The sequence below is a fragment of the Diadema setosum genome, chromosome 5, assembly GCF_964275005.1.
Source record: "Diadema setosum chromosome 5, eeDiaSeto1, whole genome shotgun sequence".
Classification (NCBI taxonomy): domain Eukaryota; kingdom Metazoa; phylum Echinodermata; class Echinoidea; order Diadematoida; family Diadematidae; genus Diadema; species Diadema setosum.
Window position 1 is genome coordinate 38,266,266 of NC_092689.1, and position 26,328 is coordinate 38,292,593.

Genomic DNA, 26,328 nt, shown 5'->3' on the forward strand with positions numbered 1-26,328 from the left:
TTTAGTATGAAGATTTCTAAAGGCAAGAAAAAACTGAATGCAAATGAAGGAAATTTTTATAATATTTATTCTGTCATTGGAGTAACATCCAACACCAGATTTCTTGTAGCGATCATAGTATTTAAATGGCCTGATTTGAGTTTTGGAAATCTAGCAGGGCTTTCAAAGCAGGCCATATCCTCTAGAGGGGACACAAAATACTGGTGATGATGTTGTCTTTTTTCAGAAGAGAAGTCATTCAAAAGTTCCTTGATGCTCAAGGCAAATCACAATCATATTTGCTGTATCTCATTCTTAGTCTGGTGTTGAATCTATTTGAATGAGCACATGAAAGCACAAGTGCAAATATTTAGAGGTAAAATCAGGAGATAAAGCTTTTTATTGGGGAATGTTGAATTTTTCCTGTTATTTGTTTGTTCTCAGTTTATCTAGACAGATTACTGTCAGACAGATTACTGTCAGAAGATAACTCCATGGTAATGGCATTCAGATATCGTACATTATCATATACCACAAACATATATCGATATGTATATATTTCTTTTCTTCTTCATTGATTTGCAGCAAATCCTCCTCCTGGATGGTGATCAATTAAAGGATGACCCTCCACAAGCCATGCAGAAGGTTCAAAAGTTCCTGAAAATCAAGCCAGCTCTTGACTACTCCAAAATGCTCAAGTAAGAAAGATTAGAGTGATAAAATGATGACTGGTATGCTTGTATTGTTGTGTTATTAGATATGTTGCTCATTGTCAGTTTGATCAAGGAGGTTTTATACCTGGAGTTCCAACTGGCTGTAATTATTCATTCAGTTGTCAGATTTTTATCGCTGTACAAAAGAATTCCACAGGTGCACTTGTGCCTTTGATGATCGAGGTTCGTCCTATCAGCTCTCATTTGTTCCATAAAATTTGTATTTCCCACCTCTAGAAAGTAGTATGGGCCAGAGGGTTGCAATGCTCTGCTGGTCATTTTGAAACTCGTATTTCAATAATTTCAAAATTGAACTGGGTATTATCTGGTGTTCTATCTGGTGTTCTAAAAGTTTCCTTGTGAAGGTTAGAGGATGAAATTACTCAAATGATAATTGAGGAGAAAATTCTAAACAAGGAATGTGATGAAATGTTGATACTGTAAAACCAAAAGTATTGTGGCATGAAATTTTCACAAATTGGAGCTGACAGCCTTTTTCATGGCATGAAACTTTTGCGAATCGCTGACCATGCAAAATTATGAGTATACTACATGTACTGGATTGAGTAGAAAAAAACTTTGGCATAAATTTTGCTTTCATGAATTGTGGCTCCTCACAAAATTCATGAAAGTTTCATGCATGCAGAAATTTCTGGTTTTACAGCAATGGTTCTTGACCAGTTGGGAAGGGAAGAGAGGTGGTTTCATACTAATGCATCCAATATTTCACATCTATAGCTGTTCCAGTTGTGCTTATTGTGTGTTGCAGTGATGGCAGTTTCCTCTCATTTGTGTGAATCCATTCTAACGACGCCCATTATCATTTCCTCCCCGCCATCTGTCCAGATACGACGCCCAGAAGGGTTTCTTCTGCCCCGTGGGTCCGAGGAACCACGTCCACTGCCTTGGCAAGGGCAAAGGTCGCAAGTACCCGGAAATGGATGAGGAGTCGGCGGAGTACCTGAAGGGCTACTACCGGCAGGAGAATCTCCTCCTCTCTGCCGTTCTGGAGAGGTTTAACCAGGCTTCCCCTCAGTGGCTGTCCAGTCAACTTGAGGACTTCTAGATCATCAGTACTTTCTGTTGGACAAAATATGACCTTATGCAGGGCTTGATACTAACTTTTTTTTTTCTTTGGTGGCCCAAACAAAATGCTAAAATCTTTGAATTTGAATGTTGGCGGCCCCAAAAAAGGGTGTAGTGGTACTAAAGAAAAGGAAACATAGCAATCTATTTTGAATCTTATTTGCCCGATTGGGCCACTAAAAGATGTGCTATTTAAAAGTTTGGTGGCCGGACATCAATTTGTAGTGGCCCTGGGCGACCGGGTCACTGCCAATGTTAAGTCCATCCTTCTTCTTGTGACAGCACAGGATAAGGAGACTATGGTGTCCCCCATCTCTTGTTGAGAACAGTGAGCCATCTTTGTAGGCACAAATGAAGTCCACTATGAAGGCATCGAGGAAAGCTGCAGATGGATAAAGTTAAGCTTCTGTGTGCAATGTGTCTTCTTTTTTTTTTTTTTTTCGTGCTGGCCAAGCAGTCACTGTGAAATTTGAAATGTAGCTTTGGGTTTTACTTTACCCCCACCCACAGTAAGTTGTATGTTGGAATCACTGTGAGGTCAGGTGGCGGAGTGGTCAATCGGTCAGTCAGTCAGTTGACCGGTCCGTTGCAAAATCTTGTGGATCTGACTACTCCCACTGTTTTTGAGTAGTTTACCAAAAATTTGGCACTTGTGACTGCTATTTTAGGTAGATGTGTAAGACACCTTTTTAGTCATCAAGTAATGCATTACCATGGTAACGGCAGTTTTTCTTCAAAATTGAACCAAAATGTGTTGTGGATCGAACTACTCTCTCAACCTTAAGGCACTTCACTTGAAATTTGGCCCATGTGATCAGTGTACTTTAATGATAGATGAAAACAGGCAACTCACATTTTAAAAATTTGTACAGAATGAGGTGTAAGGAGCAAGAATCAATGGCTGCTAACAATTGCAATCAGGTGGATCAAGGGGTAGTAGTACCTGGAAATGGTCATCTAGGTCATGTGTCTGAGGTGTCATGTGACTGAGAAGTTCTCATATATTCTGCCTTTGCAGTGACATGTGTTCACATGTTACGTTGAAATGACGTCATTGATTACGACTGCACTATTTCAAGGGCATTATATTTATAGACCTTTTTCAAACTGAATTTAGTCTAAATCTCTTTGTGTGTGTGTGTGTGTGTGTGTGTGTGTGTGTGTGTGTGTGTGTGTGTGTGTCTGTCTGTCTGTCTGTCTACAAAGAGCAACTGAAAAATACTACGCATGTGGTACGACAGACGTGTGTCTGTTTCCCCAAAAACTTTTTTTGATGTGTCATTTTTTTTCCACCAATTAAAAAACAAACAAGAGAACAGAAAAGAACAACAAAAGCTCTCAAAAGTTGTAGTTTAACACCTTCTGTCTAGCTTACTGGCTTGGTTATGGGACAAAAGTACAAGCTTGGTCCAATCATCTTCCTGCCAATTGACTCGTCCGTCACTCGCCCATGATGTCTGTGCATGAGGTCATTTGTCCCTGACCCGCCTCATGGAAGGAGAGAACTTTTGACTGCAGTGGTGAGAACAGGTTGTGGACTCACTCCTCCACAGCTGCCAAAATCGTTTCTTTAAGCCTTGAAGCTCCACAGCAAAGATTTCTTACCCCGGGAGACATTCCCAGGTGATGCTAAGACGTTTTTAATTCTCCGTAGAGGGCTCTGTTTTATCAAAAGATATAATCGATTATAAATTTCCTTAGCACACAGGGCTGCCATAGACTTATGATAGAAATCAACTACTGTAAAAGTAGATATTTTCCTGGGACTAATTTTTTGCGCTCTGCCAGGTAAGATAATTTTCGCGTGTTTTTAATTCTACAGAATCAAGACATCAACTACTTGAACATATGGCAACCAAAAAATATTAGCGTGCTTTTATTTTCGCGCTAGTTTCTGGTTGCACGAAATGCGCGAAAATTTCAACACCGCAGAAATGTCCATCTTTACAGTATATAATAAATTATAACTCTTCATAAAACAGGGCCTAGGTAAAGAATCTTCCATGTCGTATTGAACCACACATGTAGTCATGTGGACTAGGTCTCTTCAAATGATACTGATGCAGATTGCGTATCTGCCGAAATGTATACATGTATGTTGTATGTCAATTTTGTGCAATCCGAGACACGTGTGTATGCTAGTAATTTAGTGATGATGAGATGAATAGGTGAGTGCTAAACAAAGGGATACATATTGTTCATACATACATTGGTGGCTGAATAGCGCTCGCCATGGATAACACCTCATGAGTTATCAGCCCAAGCTGCATCGACAATCGACTTTTCATTTGCTGTATGCTTGGCCGCTCACCTTTCACCAAACTACATATCAAGCAATTTATCAAGTTAGATTATTGCCTGCACTTGATATCCATGATAATGTATGCCTGATTTTGCCATATATCGTTGTGGAGATGTTTCTCAAACTGTGAGACTTCTTTCAGCAAAGTGATATCATACTTGACTCGAGCCATTCCGATGATTTCGATCATGACGGTGACAGTATTGTGGGATATGTACGGTTTCCATTTACAGAGAGAAAAAAGATTACTATTTTCTTCAAACGATCATGTCGTGACAAAGGATGTAGCTTTGTTCAGAGAGAGAAAGTGTCGTTGAAAAAAAAGGAAGAATTATTGCAAGCAGCAAATTTGTTGATGTTTTGCAAAGGTTGTTATTTGACAAAAGTTTTGTGCATGTCATCTCATATGAGCAAAAACGAAAATATATATATTATATTATAATTATGTACAGTCTCTAATATTGATTTGATTCAAGTTACATCATTTGAATCAATGTAGTGAGATTTGTGTGTTTGTCATTTCTTAAGGAGATGTTAATTGTGTGGTAATTTCAATGTGGGTATATTGTAATTGTAGTACTTGAAAAAATATTAACAAAGATTATTAAATGCACTTTAATTCCTCATTTTCTTGACCGAACATGTTTTAACCTTGGAGAGATATAACAATGTAAATTTGTCATTTGAGGAACACTGCAGTAAGTGTTGAATTTTAAGCTGTCATTTCAAACAGCCTCACTGTGTGCAGTGTGATGGCGTACCCTGAGGGTTGTAAATGTTGAATGGATTCTATGTGGAAGTGTATATTGATAAGTTAGGGCTGTAAGTGTTTAACTGTGAGGACACACTAAACTCAATCTACAAAAGCTCTGTATTAGATGAGGCATGTAGTTTAGAGAAGCTTTTTGATGTCTGTGTTTCTGTTAACAGGTTAAAGTCACAATGTGACCAAAGCTTTTGTAGTTGAGCTGTCGTAATGATATCTCTTCATCACTTTGAAAATCTCTTGTCGCTCACGCCACGATGGATGTGACTTTTGACCAATATTTCGAGCAGGGGTTAGATGTTTTGGTCCTTTGGTCTGTGGAATGTTGAAGTCACCAATATGAAGACTGGTGAAGTAATGTGCTGTTGTTTGAGATATTTCACCTACCTGTGGCCACTTTTGGAATATCAAAATGGAGACAAATAGGAAAGTCAGTACTAAGTCCTAATAGCAACTCATCAGTATTGTAATGAATTTCAGTACATGTACAGCAACATTTTGATTTCAGCTACAAATGTTTCTATTTAATACCTGAAAATCTGTACTTGGTGGGCGAGACAGTGATATTTCAAGTTGCCGACGGCATCTAGAGTTTCTGCTCATATCACAGAATGCATGCAGTGGCAAAAACGGAGAGACTTTAAAGGCAGCGTTTTTCTGTGAAGTTAAAAAGTACTGTAGGATGATCTTTTGTGTTTAGACGTAAGGACATGTACCATACAAGACATGCATGGATGTGTCCATATTGTATTTCAGATGGAAGCACAGTCAAATTGAGAAACTTAAATTGGGGGGGGGGGGGATGATTGGATTGCCATTAGCTCCTCTTGTAAATCATGACTGAGGGTTATTGGGAATGGGGAAACAGGTTTTTGTATCAAGTCATTTCAGAGGAACAGAAAACTGCATAGATCATTTGGAGATATCTCTTTTGATGGAAATTGGTATTATTATGCATTGGAAGCATCCAGGCATTATATTCATCTCATCTGTGTTGAGAGACTTGTTTGTAGCTACGAGTTTAATATATTGGACTGAGAAAGAGAAAACTGCACACTGTTCGAATATTTGTGTCAAAAATAGTTTTGTAGCCAAAATCTGATTGTGCTTTATTGATAGTTCCATTTCAAAGGGTTGCCCCACTAATTTGTACTGCTAATTTTGCCATACTCCTTGAAAGCAACATTAGAAAAAATAGGCTGTACATGGCGGAAATTAATGGTTGAAAAATACAGATAGAACAGTTTTCAGGTTTGGAACTTATCACATAAATATGCAAGTTCAGTGGTTAGGAGAGATGTCTTTATTCATGCCAAATTATTTTATTTATTATCTTATTTTGAAATTGACAAAGAGAACATCTTTTCACCTCCAGTCATCTCTTCGCATCCAGTCATTTTTGTGTTCCCCAGTCATTCTTCTGCTACCATGTTTATTGGTATCTGTAGTTTGTTTGATGTTTACTGGATTGACTGTAACAACAGTGTGTATTTGAATGTTATGTTGTATGAATCAGCATAGTGTAGTGGTATAGGAAGTGTGCATTTGTAAAGTTTCTTTTTCTCTCTCTTTATTGCTACAAATGTATGTTCTTTCTTTTTCTTGCTGTGTCATTTGTAACAATGTCTTATATCCTTTCTATAAAAATAGTCTGTGCTATAAGTACTCCTTTTTTTTTCTTTTGGTGCTATTAATGCTGCCTTCCCTCTGTTGTACAATCTTAAAATATTGTTTTTCCCTCAGGATGATATTTCTTGGGCTTGCTTTTGTTGTCATTTCCTTTAGATTCCTTGAAATTTAAGATTACCTGGGTATTATATTTTTGTTGCAGAAAACTAAATGATAAAATACTGATACTTACTTCTCTACTACGCATTACCTTTGTTCCTCCAACACAGCGGTTCTTACACTCCCCTCTGCCATACACACATGCGTATAGTATCAATATAATCTGCCCAGATTCTAGGCAACATTTTTATATGTTTGATCGTGTGCATGTGACTTTCTTTGTCCAAGGTTTATCAAGGCTGGTCATGATGGGTCTAATGAAAATGAAAATGAATGTGATGATGATAATGATGATGATAGTGATGATGGTTGATTAATGGGTGGTCAATCACTCTCCCATTCATCTACCATTGCAGAAAGACACATGTAGCAATTCTGTTGGGACTACTACAACCTGATATATCATGTTGATGTAAATCTGTTATACACTGAAATTGACAATCAGTTTGATGCCCTTTTTCTTCAAGCATCAGAGCGATGTTAAATGATTTCAAAGTTCATCTTAATACATTTCTTTTTCAATGCGTCTCTGACTACAGAGCAATTATCGATAACAAAGATCAAATTATATCAGTACCATGTATAGGTGATTTGTATATACTAATGTCTTGTATATTGATCTACCCATGTAAATAAATCTTGCACTTTTCAATATTTGAACTGATGTTCTTTTCAAACAATATTTGGTGTGTGTTTGACATCAAGATTCTGCATTTAGTAATAACTGAAGAGTTTGATGGGAATGTGGGTCGAGCGCTATTTTTAAACACTTTTTATTTAAGTCCATCATCAGATATAACAAAATAAAACACTTTCAATGATACCTCACTTGTAACATGACAAAAAATATCCTTGAAGTTATCAAAAATATCCCACATTTTCTATTACTGTTATTTTTCATCAGCTTTTATTGCAAATATCTCAACTGAATATGAATGGGGTTAACTCATTTTGTGATCAAGCTTTACAACTGTTTATTGTTGATTTTGCTTTTATGTGACACTCCATGTCATGTTCAATTTGAAATCAAGTATGAGGAGTTTTATCAAATAATCAATGGCAATTTCATCAGGAATGGGCAAGAAGAGATACATGTAACTTGGTAAAATTTTCAGATATCATTTTATTGAAAAATATGTACATATGCAAGTCATAATCACTTCTGCAAATTAGATGAGATGTTGATCTCATTGCATGACAATTGGAATTGTAGTAACTGTAACCATTATGATTTGGCAATGATATTTGTGTAAAGGAGAGGGGCATGTTATTATTAATTGAAAAAAAAATCATTATATGATATAAAACTTGATATGTAACAAGATACTCTGCATGTTGAATTAGTTATCTCCATGCAAATTTTCATGACAATAGAGAATTCTCCTTTAAGAGGTGTGGGGGGAGGGGAGTTAAAGAATTGACAGTATTTCTCTTTAATGGTTTGATTATACCAACTCTCAAAATGGCAACCTGGAAACTATTTTTTTTTTTAAAGGGATAATATAGTTTTGGTTGAGATTGGGCTTCAGATTTCCAAATATTTTGTGAGATGAGAAACCGCTTATGAAATTTATGTAACAAAGACCATACAATTCTAGAGGAACTCAAAGTTTATTTGATGAACATTGGTGTAGAAATGGCTGAGACATCCAAAAACAAAGAGGTCCTAATAAAAGGTGGGACCCATCTTTTATTAAGACCACTTTGATTTGTTTTCGGATATCGCGACCATTTCAGAACCAAATTTCTTCAAATAAACTTTGAATTCCTCTGAGAATTGTATGCTCTTCGATATTTCATAAGTGGTTTCTAGTCATTGCAACTGATTGACAAATTGCCCTACATCGACGTAAATAAGCACTGAATTGATCAGTGTTTTAATAGTAGCCATGATAAAAAATCATGAGCGTACATACTCGAGCAGGATTCGAACCTACGACCTCCTGATCACTGGACAGGCGTCATCTCCACTAGACCACCGAGCTTTCGCCCGACAGCAAGTGTTGGTTCTAATCTTTATAGCATGCAGCAGGTACTGCGTAATTATTCAAATTCATGAAATTCTTCCGTCAAGATGTCTTTCATTGCAACTGATTGACAAATTGCCCTAATCAATTCAATGCTTATTTACGTCGATGTAGGGCAATTTGTCAATCAGTTGCAGTGAAAAACATCTCGACGGAAGAATTTCATGGATTCTAGTCATCTGTCAAAAAGTTAAAATCTGAACCCACCATCTTAACCAAAACTGTACCATCCCTGTATGGGAAAATCTCCCACAACATACACACTGATTCATTGAATGAATGAAAGAACACCCACTGGCAGCACTCTACACTCACTGGGCGTTCTAGGAGAAATGGACAATCTCTTCAAAGGCTTACAAATGTTGAAAGTTAATATTGTACGCTGCCCTCTCCAGATAAAGACTCTACAAATCTGTTAAATGATGTCACAGTACAAGTGTATAAAAAGAATACATGAATTTTTTAAGATTTTTTTTTTTTTTTTTTTGATATGGGAGAAGCATATGACCTTACTTGTCCAGAATTCATGGAGAATAGTTGCCCTGACATATCTCAGGACAAGGTCAAGGGCACATGTACTTTTCATGAAAGAATTTAACTCTGCAAATATGTCTTCAATATATTCTGTCCAATGTTTTACTACTGTGACTGAATAGATTGTTCTAGAATTCCTATCAAGAGAGGGCAGTATTCACAAAACTTAATAACTCTTGTATGGATCGTCATATTTTCCTTAAAATGTCACTGTTTTTCTGAATCCATGTCCGTAATCAGGAAAATTTCCTCTTTGAATGCATCATTCTGGTAGCTATGTTTCAATCAACATTTTGGGGAAAGATCAACACTAAGCAACTTTAGGTTAATTCTATTCCAAATAAGCAATAATGCTTCTTTCAGTGAGTTTCACATACCTCTAGTTTTTGCCTGACTTCACAATGAAATATTTGACAACATCAAAGAGATATCAAAGACAGTTATAGTTGCATTGCAGGGCATAAGTAGAAAAAACCCACATTTTATTGTTTAGATAACTGAAAACCTAGACCCCGTTTACAGTGCGAGGCTCGGCCGCGGCTCGGCCGCGGCCGAGTCCAGCCTCGCTTCAGTGTAAACGCGCAAAAGGCCAAATGCGAGGCCAAAATTGGCCTCGCATTTGGCCTCGCTCTGGAGGTGGTCTCGGCCGTGGCCGAGCCGCGGCCGAGCCCGGCCTTTTCTTGGTGTAAACGCAAACTGGGCCAAATGCGCGGCCAATTGCGCGGCCAGTTTTAGTCTGGCTTCCAAACCCTCTGCCTGTATCTTTCGCTGTTCAGGATATTAACCCCCTCAACGTCGAAAACTAGTATAGTTTAAGATGGTTTTGTCCTGCAAAGGATTTTTTCCTTCGGCAAAGGCCTTTGCCCGAACGGCGACTTCGTCGCCACGGAATTCAGTTGGCAAAGGGTCTGAAGACCAGACAATATCAAATTGCGTTAGTTTACAAGCAGAGCGCCACTACGACCAAATAATGAAAGGTTTGAATCGAAAGCGCGGCCGAGCCCAGCAGTGTAAACGGACAAAATTGAGAGGCTCGGCCGCGCAATTGAGCCGCGCCGAGCCGCGGCCGAGCCCGGCCCCGCACTGTAAACGGGGTCCTAGCCTCTGTCATGTGTTAAGACATATGGCAACATTCCACACTCCTAACACAAAGAACTAGACTAAAGCTTACTATACGTCATGGGGAATCATACATTATATCAAGTGTGAAAATTATTTAACATCACGTAGGGATAATGTTTACTGCAGGGAATATGTTAGGAGTTAGGACTTCAGTATTTAGTATTTCCCTGTAGCATATCAATGCATTCGGCAATTTGTCAGATACACATAGAGATTACAAAAATGATAACTATGAAGGGAATGCATGCGAGCCTGTAAAGTTTAAAGCCAAAGTAAATTTTTGAATATTTAAATCACACCAAAAGAAGACATCATCATTAAAAAATATTACTTGCTCTGACTGCTAAGATAGATACGACGGAGTGGTTTCTCAAGACAGTGATTTAAGGCTGAATGACAAGTTATTGATAAACAGTAATTAATATGTGATTGAAAAAATACTGCTATGTTGCCCAATGTGTACTGAGCCATTACTAGCTTTCAGAGGTAAAGAAGACTAATGTTTCATCACCTCATGACTGCTAAACACTTAGCTAATGGTTCACAGGATTTTACAATTACTGCACAATCACCAATAAACACCAAATACAACAGTTTCTAAACATGATTTCTTACTAGCAACTCCCTCAAAAACAAAACCACCAACAGTATTTTGATATTCAGTTTGTGATAAAAGAAAAAAAAAAGGTTGAATACACATAAATGGATTTCATGACTCCCTTAATGGCAAATCCTGAATGAATACACTTAGCTTGAATATAAATAATTTACAGCAATATATACACAGAATGGCACACAACAAAATCAATAGTCTCTAGAATGCAAATAAAGAGGAACCAAAAATCCAAAATTCAAAGCTCTTGTCACTGGGAGCATTCATTAGTCAGAATTGATTTGAACCAAATCAAATTTCCTTGATAAGCATGAAGATTTTGTTGTTAAATCTGACTTTTTGTCCAGCGTACCACAGATACCAAAATCAAGAAACAGGAAAAAGTTGGATTCAAGACCTGTTGTTTTGCATTGAACTAATTGGACTGCAAAAATATACTTTGGCAAAGACAAGTGAACAGTTTGATCACAAAACAGGTAAAAAATGCCATTTTTAAGTCAGTTTCAAAGTAAGTTCATCATCAGATAGAGCAAAATATAACCTTTCCAGCCATGTCTTACTTGTAACATAACAAAAAAAAAAAATCTTAGGGCCTATTATCTTCTTTGTTTGTTTGTTTGTTTTTTTAGCAGCCTTAATCGCAAATATCTCAAATGTCCGGTTGGCCCCTACCATGGAGCTACCAAAAAGATGGAGTAACAACGGTTGGGGTCCTTTTGAAGTGATGCTCGAAGCCGACTCGTAAAAAGTAATCCTCGCTAAGCCCCCGTGAGCGAGAGCGATGACAGATGAGACAGTGCGTACGCACAATGACGTCATCCGCAGCGCGTTCGCAAACTGGTTCTTACCATGGAGCTACCTAGCTCCATGGTTCCACCATGGAACGTCAATGCATGGGACTACACAAACTGCAACTGCCCCGTCGACTTCGAGCATATTCGATTTAACATGATTCTGAATTAATTATAGCTACAAATAGTGAATCTGCAGTGTAACAAATTGTTTAACATGTCATACCATCGTTTAGTATGTAAATCACGATATGATACGACCGGCATGTAAACAAACACTGCACTCTCGACACGATCAATAATGGCCGTCACGCTGTCCCGAACAAACACAAAGACAAATAACAGCTGGCTTCACAACGGTATAGATAAAATGTACGCAATTGTACGCAGTCAACACTTACGTAAGATTGTAGTTTCAAATGTCAGCTTTACGGACAGATATTGAAATATGTGGAGAAATGTGAGGGATTTTTATTAAGAATTTTATTCTTAGGGTATGTACTCGCCACAGTCACAAAGCATGACGACAATACACTGTACAGTATCTTCGCTGTTCATGAGCCAATTCAGTTCGTTCAAAGTGCACTGCACTCGGTATCTCCTCTGTTTTGCCTGTGGATATTATGCGCATGCGCGTGGTCTTCAGCAAAGTTTTGCGCAGCCATATGTTGTTGCAAGTCGAGTTTTCGACTCGATACAGCACTATATTGTATGTGCAATGTCGGTGAGTATGACGTCATTTTTGCGGCTCGGAGCATCGTTTGCCAAAGTATCCCCTGCGGGACGAGTTAAGCCGTCCCAGCGAGTGCGGTGCTTTGAAGTCTGTCAGAACTGACCGCTCGTAGTTGGGTTACGTAATATTGGTGGCCTTCGTTGTTTACTCCATCTTTTTGGTAGCTCCATGCCCCTACTAAGGGGTGTTGGACAGTAATAAAGAAGAAGAAGAATAAGAATGCTAACTCATTTTACTAGAATGAAAAGTTTGGAGTAGGAAACAGAAAGACTACTGTGCTGGATCAGAGTTTGTCAGGTTTTTTGGTTTTTTTTGTCTTTGTTTAATATTTTGCTTTGCTAGACTTGTCCTGCCAAAAAGCCTACATAAAGGCAAATGTCCCTTTGACTGGCAATTCCCAACAGCTTTATCTGAGTGAATCCTCTGAACTGAAACAGATACACATCCTGTAAAGAACCCAACTTCATGACACTATTAGACTGGTATCTTAAACAAAACACAGACCCAGCAAGACAAATAAGTAAATAGAGTTGCTGTCAGAATTATAAAAAAAAAAAAAAAAAAACAGCTAATCTCACTAATCCCTGGGATATTGGCAAGACCACAGGGCAGCTTGGAATGACAATTCAAAAATATGACAGTGCAGTCAGCTCAATAAGTGGTCTTAATTTAATGTGAATATGAACACATAGGTAAAGTAAGCATCTTAGGAAAATAGAAGGTGCTCTAAGATGCCCTATGCACTGAAATCAGATTCATACTGTTATAAAAGACACTTTAATTTCTCACTGATAGATATGTTAATTTCAATTTGCAATCTACCATGTGCTATACTGGTACTTGCTTAAATCCCCCAGTTTGATACATTTTTTTTTTTTTGGTAGTTACAAGGGATTCAAAGATTTAAGATAATTGTATCATAAGTATGTGGGCAATCCCCAACATGAAAAAAAAAATGACTATATATGACAATATTTGTACAGAAAAATACAATTTTGCTTTGTATGTACATTGTACATTAAAAACTCTACAAATTCTAAATTCTATAAGTCCATTGCTTGGCAATTTGAAAATTCTGTACAAAACAATATTATATTCAAATACATAATCTATTCACATTGGCTATAAACATGTGTCCTTAATGTATGTTTTGGTCAAAAGTATTGCACGACTGATTATTCATTTGCAGCTGAGTTGCTCTCAACCACAAGGCAGTCAATATTTTCTGAGCCTGCATCTCTTCTGAGGGTGCTCCCTTCTTCTTTAGCCTCACCCTGTTTCTCAGCTTGTTGAAATTCATCTTTCAAATTAATTTCACTCATGACACCATTCCCATTGAAATCATCAACATCCTCCACCCCCGGGTTGGCAAAGATGAGATCAGACGACATTTCTCCGACCCTCTCAAGGGTTGCCACGACGACGGATGATGACGAGATGCCTTCCTCCCTGGGACCAGACAGGGAGCTCTTCTTTCGTGAGAGGCTGGCTCGAGCAAACATCCAGGACGCCCTCTTTTTGAGGGAGTGACTTCGGTCAAGTGTGCAGTAGTGAGGCAGGACTTCCTGGTATGGCCGCGATCCGTGGTTTTCGATGACTTTGTGCGGCGGCAAGGTGGGCGTGGGATAGAGGGAAAGTTCCCGCCCAAGGGCGTAGGATCGCATCGTGGGATGGGCGGAGCCGTTCATGTCTGCGGGTAGAGTGGCGGATCTGTTCTGCTCTGGCAGCGTGGTCGCCGCCCTGGGTGATGGGAGAGTGCCCCTGGTGTGCCTGACCGGGTGTTCTGTGGAATCTGTGCCAACAGGTGTGCTGGGAACAGCTGGCTGGGGTAGGGCGGGGTGAGGAGGCAGCTGTGCAATGGCCAACTCCACTGCAATCTGGGTGCTGGTCTGTCTAGAATTAACCACCGGTCTTCCCTACAGAAAGAAAGGCACAGCCAAAGAAAGAAGACATTTTTCTTATTTAACTATTTAACACAACTTACTGAATCATATGCTGTTCAGAAAACTCAAATCAAAACAGGAAGGTGACCCCCTCTCCCTAATTATCACACGCATGCAAATATTTCACATGCACTGGATAAGGTGAATGATGCAAATGGCCAAGCTGATTGACACAGATGACTTAGAGGTGTTCTTTATACACACAGAATCACACCTTACAAATATATGAGTATTGTAATGTACTGTCACCTCATCAGTTACTCGTACAGGTTTACTGACCCAAAACTTCCTAATACTCACAAAAATTCGAGCCATGATGCACTTGGAGGTAACGTAAATCAATTCTCTCACTTTTTTTATGTCAGCCATCAGTTGATACTTTTGGCCTTTCCGTGGTACATTGTCCTGTTCCTGATTTGTGTCATATATTACTGGTATATCTTTAGCATGCTAAAAAAATGCTCAAAAAAAAAAGAGAGACCATATCTACACAATTTGCAGAAATCATGATGCGCAATGGTCTAAAATTGTTTGGAAACCTTCACCAAAGTGATGACAATGAATACTGCATGTACACTGAGTCTGGGCTTCTCAAAATGGTAGCCACATGAAAAAAACATCTCCACTAGACCAGCAAATTACTACATATTGACTGATCATGCCACCAATTTGTAAAATGTGATTTTTGCCTGTTGTCATTTATGGTGAAAATAGGTAAATTCTATTTGAGCTGCTGGCACTGATGTGATTCGGGTATGTGTTGAAAAATGATTGATATTCACAATGTGTCTTCACACGGATATCAATCATTCTCGATCACATTTTTAGAACTTGAAATGATAGAAAATTGCAAGCACGACAAGGAATTGATGCTACACGTGGAGTTCTAAACCAGGCCTTAATGCCATCAAAATATAAATAGATATTTGTCACGCCTTTCACCTTAATGGGAGGAAAATACATAGGAGAAAAAGATCATATGGCAATTTCAAATCAGTTCTGTCTACTATGTAGATTTAGTAAATATATTTTCATCTCCTCGGGTATCAAACATGAGCATTTCCTTTTTCATTGCTAACATGCACACTCACATCTTTAACATTTGTGGCAGAAGGATGTAAACAAAAGCCCCAAGGCCCTAAAGGAAGCCATGCTCTGATGAAATAGGAGCTGCAAGTCTTGTGCAGTGGCACCAGCTAAATCCTTAACACGGGACTCAGCTGACAGATCTTTAGACAAAGCGTGCCATTGCCACGAACATTTTTTTTTTTTTGGGGGGGGGGGGGAGGGGGTTATTTTTTATCATCTCCACTCAATATGGGACAAGCTTGAATTTGCAGTAATTTCTGGAAAACAATAGAAGTGTTATGAAAATCTTGACAGTGAATTATATCAAAGCAAAATATACTGATCTTTTGTCAACAGGTACATGAGTAAAAGAGATAAGTCAGACTCCATACAGACAATTCTACCGGCCCTGGTCTTCTCATACACCATCTCACAGGTGTTTGAAGTTATCATCCAGTTCTTTGAGTATTTTCAGAACATATCATGAGTAAAAGAGATAAGTCAGACTCCATACAGACAAATTCTACCGGCCCTGGTCTTCTCATACACCATCTCACAGGTGGAGATGTTTTTTAGGTGTCATTAAGTATCTGTAAGTTTAATAAAATACCATTGCGATTTGATTGATGACATCATTAAAAATGAGACCGTCAATCACTGCAATTATTTTGGGCTGGAAAGAGATGCTTAGTCTGAAGAATCAAAGATTTCCCTCTCCTGCAGTGTGACAAACAATCACGCTAAAATGCAACATGTTCTCTCATACACACACAACATAAATCTGGCAAAGAAGAGAGCTGCATTAGCTCTTAAATGTATGGAAGGGGAGGGATTGCAGTGGCAGGGTTTTGCCACTAAGAAATGCAACAGGGAATTCTGGAGGAAATTACTGCACGCGAGATGCAAGTCCATCAATCGCACAGCAAATCCTCCTCCAGCTCCGGCGGCAAAGGATTGCGCGGGTCCTAGCTGCCACCACTTGCAGTGCGATGAGAAGTTAGGAAACATTTCTTCGCAGCGGGCAACCACTGTGCCAGAAAATTTGTTAACCCATTGTGTACCAGACTCTAAAATCTCCATTAACTTTACACAAGACCCACAAGGGTCCTGTAGTCAGTAGGTTAATGAGCAAGGGGTGGGGGGGGGGGGGGAGAGAAGAGGCCTGCCATTGACAGGTGCGTATACAAGTGAGAAAGACTCACAAGTCCCCAGAGCCACCCCTTCCCCCATCCATCCCCCCCCCCCAAATCCTCCCATGAATGAAGGTGAGCATGAGGAACACAGGGGCTTGACGGATAAGGAGGAAAGCCCCTAAGCTGGATAAACACAACATGTAGAATACGATAGAGGATGTTTCCTGGTACCGTGAGCTGTGACCATTTAATCTGCCATGGCACAGTTTAGGTGCACGGGCCTCCTGTGCTGATCTGAAATTACAAAATCACTGCTGCATGCCCCAAGGAGGAATCGTGAATAACAAGAACTTTTGGCTGTTTAAAACATGGGTCACTATAGATGGGAGTTTGCTCAATTATTTAATTTGTGTTTAATTCTAACATACAAACATTCATTACAACTGCCTTTCAATAAGATAGGACCCACTTATGATTGCATTCAGCAGCAACTCTGTTTAAATGACGCATAGTGATATATGTGCAATGAAGGATGAGTGCACATGACTTTGAAAGAGGATGGAAATAGACAACAGCCTTATTCATTAACACCTGAAATTAACAGTTTTGAGAACGATTTTTTTTTTTTTGTGCAACGCATAGCAAAAATTGTTAATTTGTATGTTTAGACACAATAAAATAGTTTTAAGTGAATCAAAATCAATATGGGTAACTTGTCCTGTGCAGTGCATGTTTGAACTAGTGGCAAATAAAATTAATTTTTGTATCACGATGCAAAAACTGATATCTCCTCCATGTGAATACAGTTAATGCATTCTCTTAGGACTGTCTGTCAGCTAGCAGTTGGTTAGTTAGTCTATGCATGATTATCTTCAAGAATTGTCATTTTCTTAGAATGTGAAGAGCATGGATATGGTTTCTTCGTGAAGCCATACAAAGGATTGCTGCATTTGGATGATCAATGCTCACTGCTAAAAATAACAATAATAATAATAAAATAAAATCACATGGAATCAATTTCACTGACAGCATAGTGTACAAAGACATTATTCCACTGTCAACTGATGCCATTTACAGCACTAGTATAATACAACTGACACAGAAACACAAATTCTGTGACAATATTTGTCCATTCTCACTCTAAATGTCGCCTGCACCATTTTCATTCAAGCCAGATGTATTCAAGCCAAATTTTGTTCAAACGTGGTGTCAGGTGCTAGGTTTTCATGCATATGTGCCAAAACAAGTTAGGTTTGAATACAAAATAATTAAAAAATTGAATAATTGCAATGTTGTCATTTCTGTTCAACAAGGATGATATGAAACTGATGTTGAAAACCTTCCGAGGGAACGTTAACACGATAACACTGTCCAAACACACGACATCCTCAACTAGCGACTCATCCCAATTAGGTAGTGATGTGACTGGCGGGGCCCCCTCGTGTGAGCCCGCAAGGAAATATGGCCTGGACGTTCTCTGTGATTAGTCTAATTATACCACAGATGTTGATAGGGCTGATCTAGTTCATGCTGACCCGATAGATGACAGAGGCTGTCCCTAAATAACCCCACTCTCCGCACATCGAAAGATAATCTCTTCATTTTAGGCTTTCATATTTTCATGCTTCAATTTACTGCTTTGGTCCGTCTTGCACTTTTGAAACTTGATAAAAGTTCAGTCACTCCTACTATGAGTTGGGCATTTTTCTGCCCCAGTTTCTTTCTGTCACCTGCAATGTCCCCTAGGGACCATCTACCTCATCACACCCTTGCGAGGTTTGCTCATCATTCTAATATTTGTCCAAGTATTCAACACCCCAACCCCACCTCTCCCTTCCCCCATCCCCACCAAACTCAATCACACAACACACACACACACCAGTGGCGGATCCAGAGGAGGGCGCATTGGGAACGTGCCCCATCTTTATTTTTGGTTAAAACAAAAGAAATAAAATGATAAAAATTGGGGGGGGGGGGGGTGAGTGCGCCCCTTTACAGAATTCCTGGATCCGCCCCAGCACACCCCTGAGAAATGTTGCTGAATAGTATCAATTCAGGGCCAAACATTGACTGCAATGTAAAAGGATGTTCATGTATTTCTTGATACCTGTCATTTGCACTTCTGTAATTTGGACTGTGAATGTGTTAGCTCCTTTCGCACTAAGTTTTGGTGCTCATGCAATATATTGTTTGAGTGCATGGTGCACTAATACACCATGCACACTTTCCAATGATGCGCTTCCTGTTGCAGGGGGTATAGGGGGATTCACAGTTCATTTTTTTTTTTTTTAAAAAGTAGGACAATTTGATGGGACATCCCAGGTGTAAGTAGAGTCCCTCACTGGGTTCTAGGGCTTTTTGATGCTTTCTGATGTTAACTGAGCCCACAAACCTTTCATCATAACCCCCCCCCCCCTCCTGTCTCCCTCAGATTTCATGACATACAGCCTACTCCATGAACAGTTTGAATAGTCAAGGTCATGATAAATTCTGCATTCTGACATGAACTAAACTTTGGGCACTACCGTGCCTATAGGTAGTAATTGTGTATGATGAGTAAAATAAATACAAAACATCTTTTATATTCCTATTGAAGACATCAAATTTTACCAATGTAATACAGAATTGATATTTACTTATTCAAAAAAAAAATACTGCAGTTGAATTACTAAATAAATAAAATATTGTACACCATCTCCACTGGCTCAATACATTGGGCAGCAGGTGTCATATGCGCCTTTTTCCTTGTTGATGAGTTATACCATGGACCTGGTTATACTATTAACTAATCTTTACTATAAACATTGTAAATTGGAAATGCTATTAATGATGATGCATACTGCATAATTGTTAATTGATTTACATTACTTATCTAAAAAGTCACTGAGGTTGAGTTACTAAATAAATAAGATATTGTACACCATCTCCACTGGCTTGATACATCGGACAGCATGTGTCATATGAGCCTCTTTCCTTGTTGCTGAGTCATATTAAACTATTTTTTACTATAAACATTGTCAATTGGAAATACTATCCAATGATGATGTATACCAGTTTAATTGTTGCCCAAATTGAATAGGCCATAAGATTTTAAAATGATCAAGTAGCAGTTACATTACTGCAGACGTGGATGATCTTTATGAATTTGGAGTTTACTGAACAAGCTCAAAACTAAGGTCAAGAGAACATTCCTAATATTATCAAAATAAATACAGAAATACTCCCTTTGGCAAGACAGAAAGCAAACAAAGTTCAGTGAAATTGGCCGCAAGGTAAAAAACAATCAATAAAGCCAATATTTTCATCTTTACAAGATTCTTAGATGCAATGCATGATTGAGAGTCTAAGACAAAATAGTAGACCCAATGTAGGAGATACATCACAACTTTTAAATCATGCTGGGCTGGTAAGTTGTGTAATGTAAACATTGCTCACTTGAAAGGGAAATTGGCCAATTTCTGAAGCATTCTCAGAAAATAAATGGAAATTTAAGTCCCAAGCCATTCACATCCAGTGTTATCATTTCTCCCTACTCACTGAAGTCATTGCTTGAACTGAATATTGTGAATGCCACTGTGCACCTGAATTCTGGTACCATGCATCTTCAGCTCATATCTTTAAGGTGTGAGTGTTTGCAAGATGGCTGCTCTAATTAGTCTCTGATCTTTCTCTCTGTACCAAACCAACCAATTAACCCACTCTCTGCCATCACTTAAAATGACACTGACATTGTACGCAAACACATTAGCAAAGATGATGACAGAGTTAATCGGAGAGCATTCCGCTGTCCCCTGCCTCCGCTGCACGATCACTGATAGTGAACGTCACGGTTTCGACGATTAAATATTTTGCAAGCAGCCCCGACTTCCACGCTCACGGCTAGGCTTCCCTCTGACCTTCTCACCGTATGCCCCCTATCTTGATACCACACAGTCTCAACAGATATCCTCCATGTAATGACAGGCGTAATCTTCCGTGTTTTCCTCCGCTACGCCCAGAGAGACATACGCACTACATCATCTTGCTTATTTTAAAATCACAGACAACACATGCTGTGTCAGGTATCCTCACATGTTTGTGTGTTGCTGAAATTGAGACATACTAGCAGAACCCCCCCCCCCCTTCCAATATCTTAAACAGTACTCATAGCCTTAACTTCTTGAGGCATTACTTAGCTCTGAAAATACTGGGACATTCACAAACAACAGCTATCATTTTTGTAGTCATATTGGCCCCCAAACCCCATCATATTCTGAGGTTATGCATATGAAATTGAATTTTCAAGATATTTCAAATTAAGTGCTATATGTCACAGAGCTATAACATCTATGATATTTATAACACATAAAAAAGCCACCAAATCAGCTGATATTTCAGGATGTTTATACTTAATAGCCATTTGAATTTGTGAGTTATACAACAGCTGTAAAGAAAGTAGTTTTAAAAGATCACAAAAAAAAAACCAAACAAACTCTGAGATACTTGTTAAGGTACTTTCTCTACACACATTCAAAGCAACCCAAACTGTCACACTTGTCCTATTTATACCCATATACGGCACATCAGTGGGACCTACTGCATATTCTCTTGAATATATCACATATCATGCAAGCAAGCAGAATTTTCAGGATTGTATTACTTCATGCTACATATATCCTTCCCCTCTGGAGGCCCTTCGCTGTTTTGCAGCAACCAGACTAAAAAGCGTTATGAATCACTTGACAGGATATCTTCCCTGGATTTGTTCCTTGTTAGAACATCTTTAGAGTTTGACAGATATGCTTCCCAGATGTTGTTGAATCTGTTCAGGAAAGCCCAGAGGAAGGAGAAGGTCTCAAGACTTTCTCCATCTTTCTAAACCATTGCTGTTTGCATTAAAAAAAAAAAGTCTTAGTGATGTTTTGAAAAGAATCTTGGATACAGCTTAGATATCTCAAAAGTTTAAAGGCATTTCTTACTATTTGAAGATGAAAGAAAAACCCAGCATTAGTGCTTCAAAATAGTTCTAAAATGTGAGTTAGGGATAGAAACAACCAATATAAAAATCTGAATCTGTACAATCAAAATGTTAAGTATTGCTAAATATACAAAATGTGAACAATAATTATAATAAGAATGTTTCCAGACTAAACTGTCTACAGTTATGGTTTATTAAGAAAAAACAGTGGTATCTCCTAAATATTTTTGGCTTTAATGTGAAAATTTTATATAGTAGGATGTTTGGTGATACAACTGACCTACACAAATGCATCAAATGTGATATCTTGAACATTTTTCAAATGCTGCTCCCAAAGGTAAACAGGACATTCAAGAATGTATTCATTGTACACAATTTCATGCAACAGACATGAATATATATACATACATATACAGTAAAACTTGCCTTAGCAACCACCTATCTTTAAGTGCCACCTGCTGTATACGACCACTATTAAAAAACAGTTCCCTACGAGAGAAGAAGCATGTTAAAGAACCTTTCTATGGCGTTCACCTGTCTACAATGGCCACTTTTTCGTCTCCCTTGGGTGGCCGCTATAGACAGGTTTGACTATAATATGGTTTCTTACCTTGAATGATCAGCATGTGATAAAATTGTAAACTTATTTGATGTGGAAAACTTGTTCAACCATTGTTGTGAAGTGCATCCAAATGTATTATGATGCTCTAGAGTAGCTGTGACAGCATGGTGTGATGCAGTGAATAGTACCCAGTAGGTCTAATTACTCGTAACTATATGCTAAACAGATAACACAATGAAGGACGTTGGAAATATGAGATTTGTTGCAGAATAATCTGATGGATACACAACTCATGCTTGGCAAACCCCTCAAGATACCATTTTGCAAGCACCGAAGCAGTTGAACAATCGTTTTGTGGCAAGTCAGCAAAACTATATTTGCATGCTTTGGGCTAAATAATCAAACCCGATAAATTCCCAGGCTCAGCCAATACGGAGAGAAGGAAAGCGTGGTACTCAGCTTCAATTTTTTAAAGAGCTTCAGAAACTCTTCTACTTCCAAAAGGAGGCCATGGTCAGTGATAAATCTTTGAGGATGTAACTTTCTAAACTATACTGACTGCACTCTGAAAGCATGATTAATATAGCTCCTATACCAACTACAGACAACTGAAGATATTATTTTACAAATAAACTGGGACTGACCCCCCCCCCAAAAAAAAAAAAAAAAAAAAAAAATGTGCCCTACTTTTCCTATTTTTGCAGCAAAACATGTCCTCCAAGCCTATTGGGCAAAACAAGGAAAATAATGCGCAGACCATTTCAAAAGGATTTGACATCATTATGTGAGGATTGAAAATGTTGGGCTACGCGTCTGCATCTGGATCCCAAACGACTTCTTGTGGACTACATGGGATTATGAGCGCCTAGCACAGAAAAGCAAGGAGTCGTCGGCTGCTACGATGCATGAGAATGATTACAGAGACACAGATAAATACCATCTGCAATGTACACTGTAAAGTGGACTCACGTTACGATTGGTAACAAGAACAAATTACATTTGTAGGAGCCCTTATTCAATAAACAGTCAATCCTCCTCCATTCCAGGAAAAACTGAATAACATTACTGTTCTTTTTTCAAACAGTGCTATTGCTCAAATGTCATGTAGGAAAGTCAAAGTCAGAGCTAAAAGACAGCAGCCTAGAAAGTTATGAAAAGATGAGCAAAACCTTTTTAAGATAAGCTGCTCAGTTTTTTTGAATATTCTCTGAAAATTTCTAGTTAAATCAGGAACATGTTGCAGGTTTCTGTATGTCTGCCTTATTTCACTGGGGGCTTTTTGAAGAAGCCAGCATATATTTTTGATGCCTTGGAAATGGCTGTACTTGCAAACTCTAGAATAGGTTATTCATCTGACCAGTACTACTTTGAAATACCACAAGAATCAAATGCAGAATAGTTGCCTGTGGCAAGAAGGGGGTCAATGCATTGCAGCTACCTGCAAATGACTACTTAAGATCACTTGTGACTGACATTACGCATAAATCAAAAATTATTTTATGCCTCGGTAAAGAAAAAAAAAAGGATATTCTAGCAGAAGAGCAAAAGGTTTTTGTAGAAAGTTTGGATATCTTGCTCCACCAGCCTGTCTCACCAGCCATTGAAAAAGGCATCTTTCCTGGACCTACATCACCTCATAATTGAGTTTTTTCTTCTCTTTCTTTTATAATGCTCATTCAAAACTGACATTCCATACAAATGAATCAATCTTTTTCCATTTAATACAGAAAATGTCAAACTCTATAAGGCAATCATAGCAACTGCAGCCATAGTCAGGCAACTATTGTAAATCAAAATTACATTTATAGAAATACAAAATACTACAGTAAAAATAAGAAATAAAATAACAAAGCTTGCATGGCATCTTTAATGTGAAGGAAAATGTCATTGCTGAAATAAAGTGATCAAGCCCCTGCCAGTAAGCGCCATGCATTTTCAAGGCCATAAATCTGTCGCTTTTGCTCTGAGCACAAATCACAAAGCTGTAAGTCAGCCCCAATGCATATATACCTATATCATGTCACAACATACCTTCAACCAAAGTCTTCAGAACAATCTAAAGGCTTAAAACCTCAATTATACACCTGTAGGAGGAAAACAAGCCACAGAAACATCACATCCGATGGAAAACATTTGAGCACATTTATTCAAAGTCACAGTTTATTTATTTATTTATTTATTTATTTATTTATTTATTTATTTATTCCGTTTTATTTTCACAGGGTAGCCCTTTCAGTTAAAAAACTGATTTACAAAGGGGCCCTGCATTAAAAAAAAACAGTTCCCATTTTGTATTTTATTTCTAATGGTTTTGGAATGTTTTCTCAAGATTTTTAGATATTTTGACAGATATTCTCAATATTTTGAAAGGTTTTGAAAGATCTGTACAGATCTGGTCTAGATTTTTTTTTTTTTTTTTGGTCAATATTTCAGGACTTACATAAAATTTAATTGTAAAATATCTATTCTGTACTCAAATGCTTGTAATAAATGTGTTCAAAATACAATTTCATTACAGTGCATTACAACAATGCCCAATTCAATTCAAGTGCGCACGAAGGAATGCAAATAAGTCCATGATTAAAAACAGCCTCAGCAGCTTTCAAAAACGTTCTTGGCAAAGGTGACCCACACTTGAGGGAAATTTAGTTACTAACTCTCTCTTGTGCTGCTATCTACAGGGATGACTAACATTGAAAGCCAGTATCAAACTACTTTGTGGTCATCTATAAGAGTGAATTGTCAGCGTGCAGGCTTTGAACACGTTCAGACTACCACTGGAAACAGGGCATAGTGATACGCTATGATTATTGCCATCAGCATGCAAGGTACTCACAAAGTGGAACATGCAACAATTTGTTCAGAGGCTGCATGTGGAATTTGAAAAGATTAATCATACAGCCAGTTGTAGGACTGTTCACATCTGTGCATGCGTTTCTGGGAGAAAAAACATCCAGTGGAAAAAAAAAACAACAACAACTAAAAGATAAAACAAGTTCAGAAAAATTATTCAAAGGAAGTGATCTTTGAGTAATGTATAAGTGTACTGAGGCATCACATTCCTGTGAAATGTTAAGTTAGGTGTCAGATTGACAATAGTTCTGTCTTCTCAACAGAAAAATCAAAGGCAGGAATAATATGCAACTATCATTCTCTTAATTGTACTGTATGTCCAGTGTATGGAAAAGCAAATATCTTTGATAGCATGTGTAAAACAATAAATTCAATTAGTGGCAGAGATTATAGTGCTTGTTGAAATGAGTGCATGTGTAACATATCGGTTATATTTTCCTTTTTTTATCGTTATATTTTCTTTATTCTTAATTGTTTATGCCCTCCTTCTTACTTTCAATGGTAGGTTAAAACTCACATTTGTAATTTTTGTCAAACAATGTTATGAATGAGGGGATGGGAAGAGAAATTAAGACACAACAAGCAAACAAACACATATCCCTACACTGTATTTCTGACAAGAAAAATCTTCATTCAACTGTCTGGATTTTCCATGATTGCTGAAGATTTGTTTTTGTTTTACTTCAAATGTCCTTACAGCTTGCAAGAAATCTCACCTGAACAGTGCCATTTGATGCTATGTGAGAAACACACTCTTGTCCTCCCTGGATGTTTTCAAATGCCGGGTTGGCATAGAAGCCACCATAGGAGTCGATGCCTGGCCCCGCCCTGTTGTTTCTAGGAGACTTGGACTTGGTATAAAACCTGCAGGAGAGATAGAAGAGTAACAGATGAGCCATCGATTTCAGAAGGACTGCCAGTTTCTGCAAGGGAGTGTTGTTTTTTCATCTATGAAGCTACTGAAAGTCAGAAATAAGAAATGACAAAAAACAAAATAAAATAGTAAGTATAGATACAGTATGAGACTGGAATCATGGAAGTACAAGATATCTACAAAGACAAAAAGACTAACAGGATTTTAAAACAATCTCAGTAGTGTACCACACGTTGGGGTGACGGAATTTTAAATGTTTGAATCAAGAATCCTGATTACCTTCACTGGGCTATCACGTGTTGAAACACGAGTGTGCTTAGTCTGGGTCTTGGCTATACCATGAGTGTCCCATGAAACAGCGGCAGTCGTCTTTCTGACAGCTGAACCACGACAGCCCCGTGTCAAATGTCACCCTGCACCTGTCATGTGTTCCTGTCAATCACCTTGCCACGCCCACCCTTGACACCAAGCCCACTACAAAGAC

The 26,328-nt window shown here is 38.3% G+C and overlaps 2 protein-coding genes across 2 annotated transcripts in view; one reads left to right on the plus strand and one right to left on the minus strand.

Moving 5' to 3' along the window:
• Positions 1–1,758, plus strand: part of LOC140229355 (bifunctional heparan sulfate N-deacetylase/N-sulfotransferase 1-like) — a 68,385-nt gene extending 66,627 nt beyond the window's left edge. Inside the window, exons 11-12 of the mRNA XM_072309643.1 lie at positions 565–677; positions 1,539–1,758. Coding sequence (XP_072165744.1) covers positions 565–677; positions 1,539–1,758 — 333 coding nt within the window. The remainder of the gene's footprint in view (positions 1–564; positions 678–1,538) is intronic.
• An 11,871-nt stretch (positions 1,759–13,629) lies between these two features.
• The window catches only part of LOC140228896 (uncharacterized), a 33,691-nt gene continuing 20,992 nt past the window's right edge, over positions 13,630–26,328 (minus strand). Inside the window, exons 4-5 of the mRNA XM_072309166.1 lie at positions 25,687–25,834; positions 13,630–14,370 (exon numbers count right to left, since the gene is read on the minus strand). Of these exons, the coding sequence (XP_072165267.1) occupies positions 13,630–14,370; positions 25,687–25,834 (889 nt within the window). The remainder of the gene's footprint in view (positions 14,371–25,686; positions 25,835–26,328) is intronic.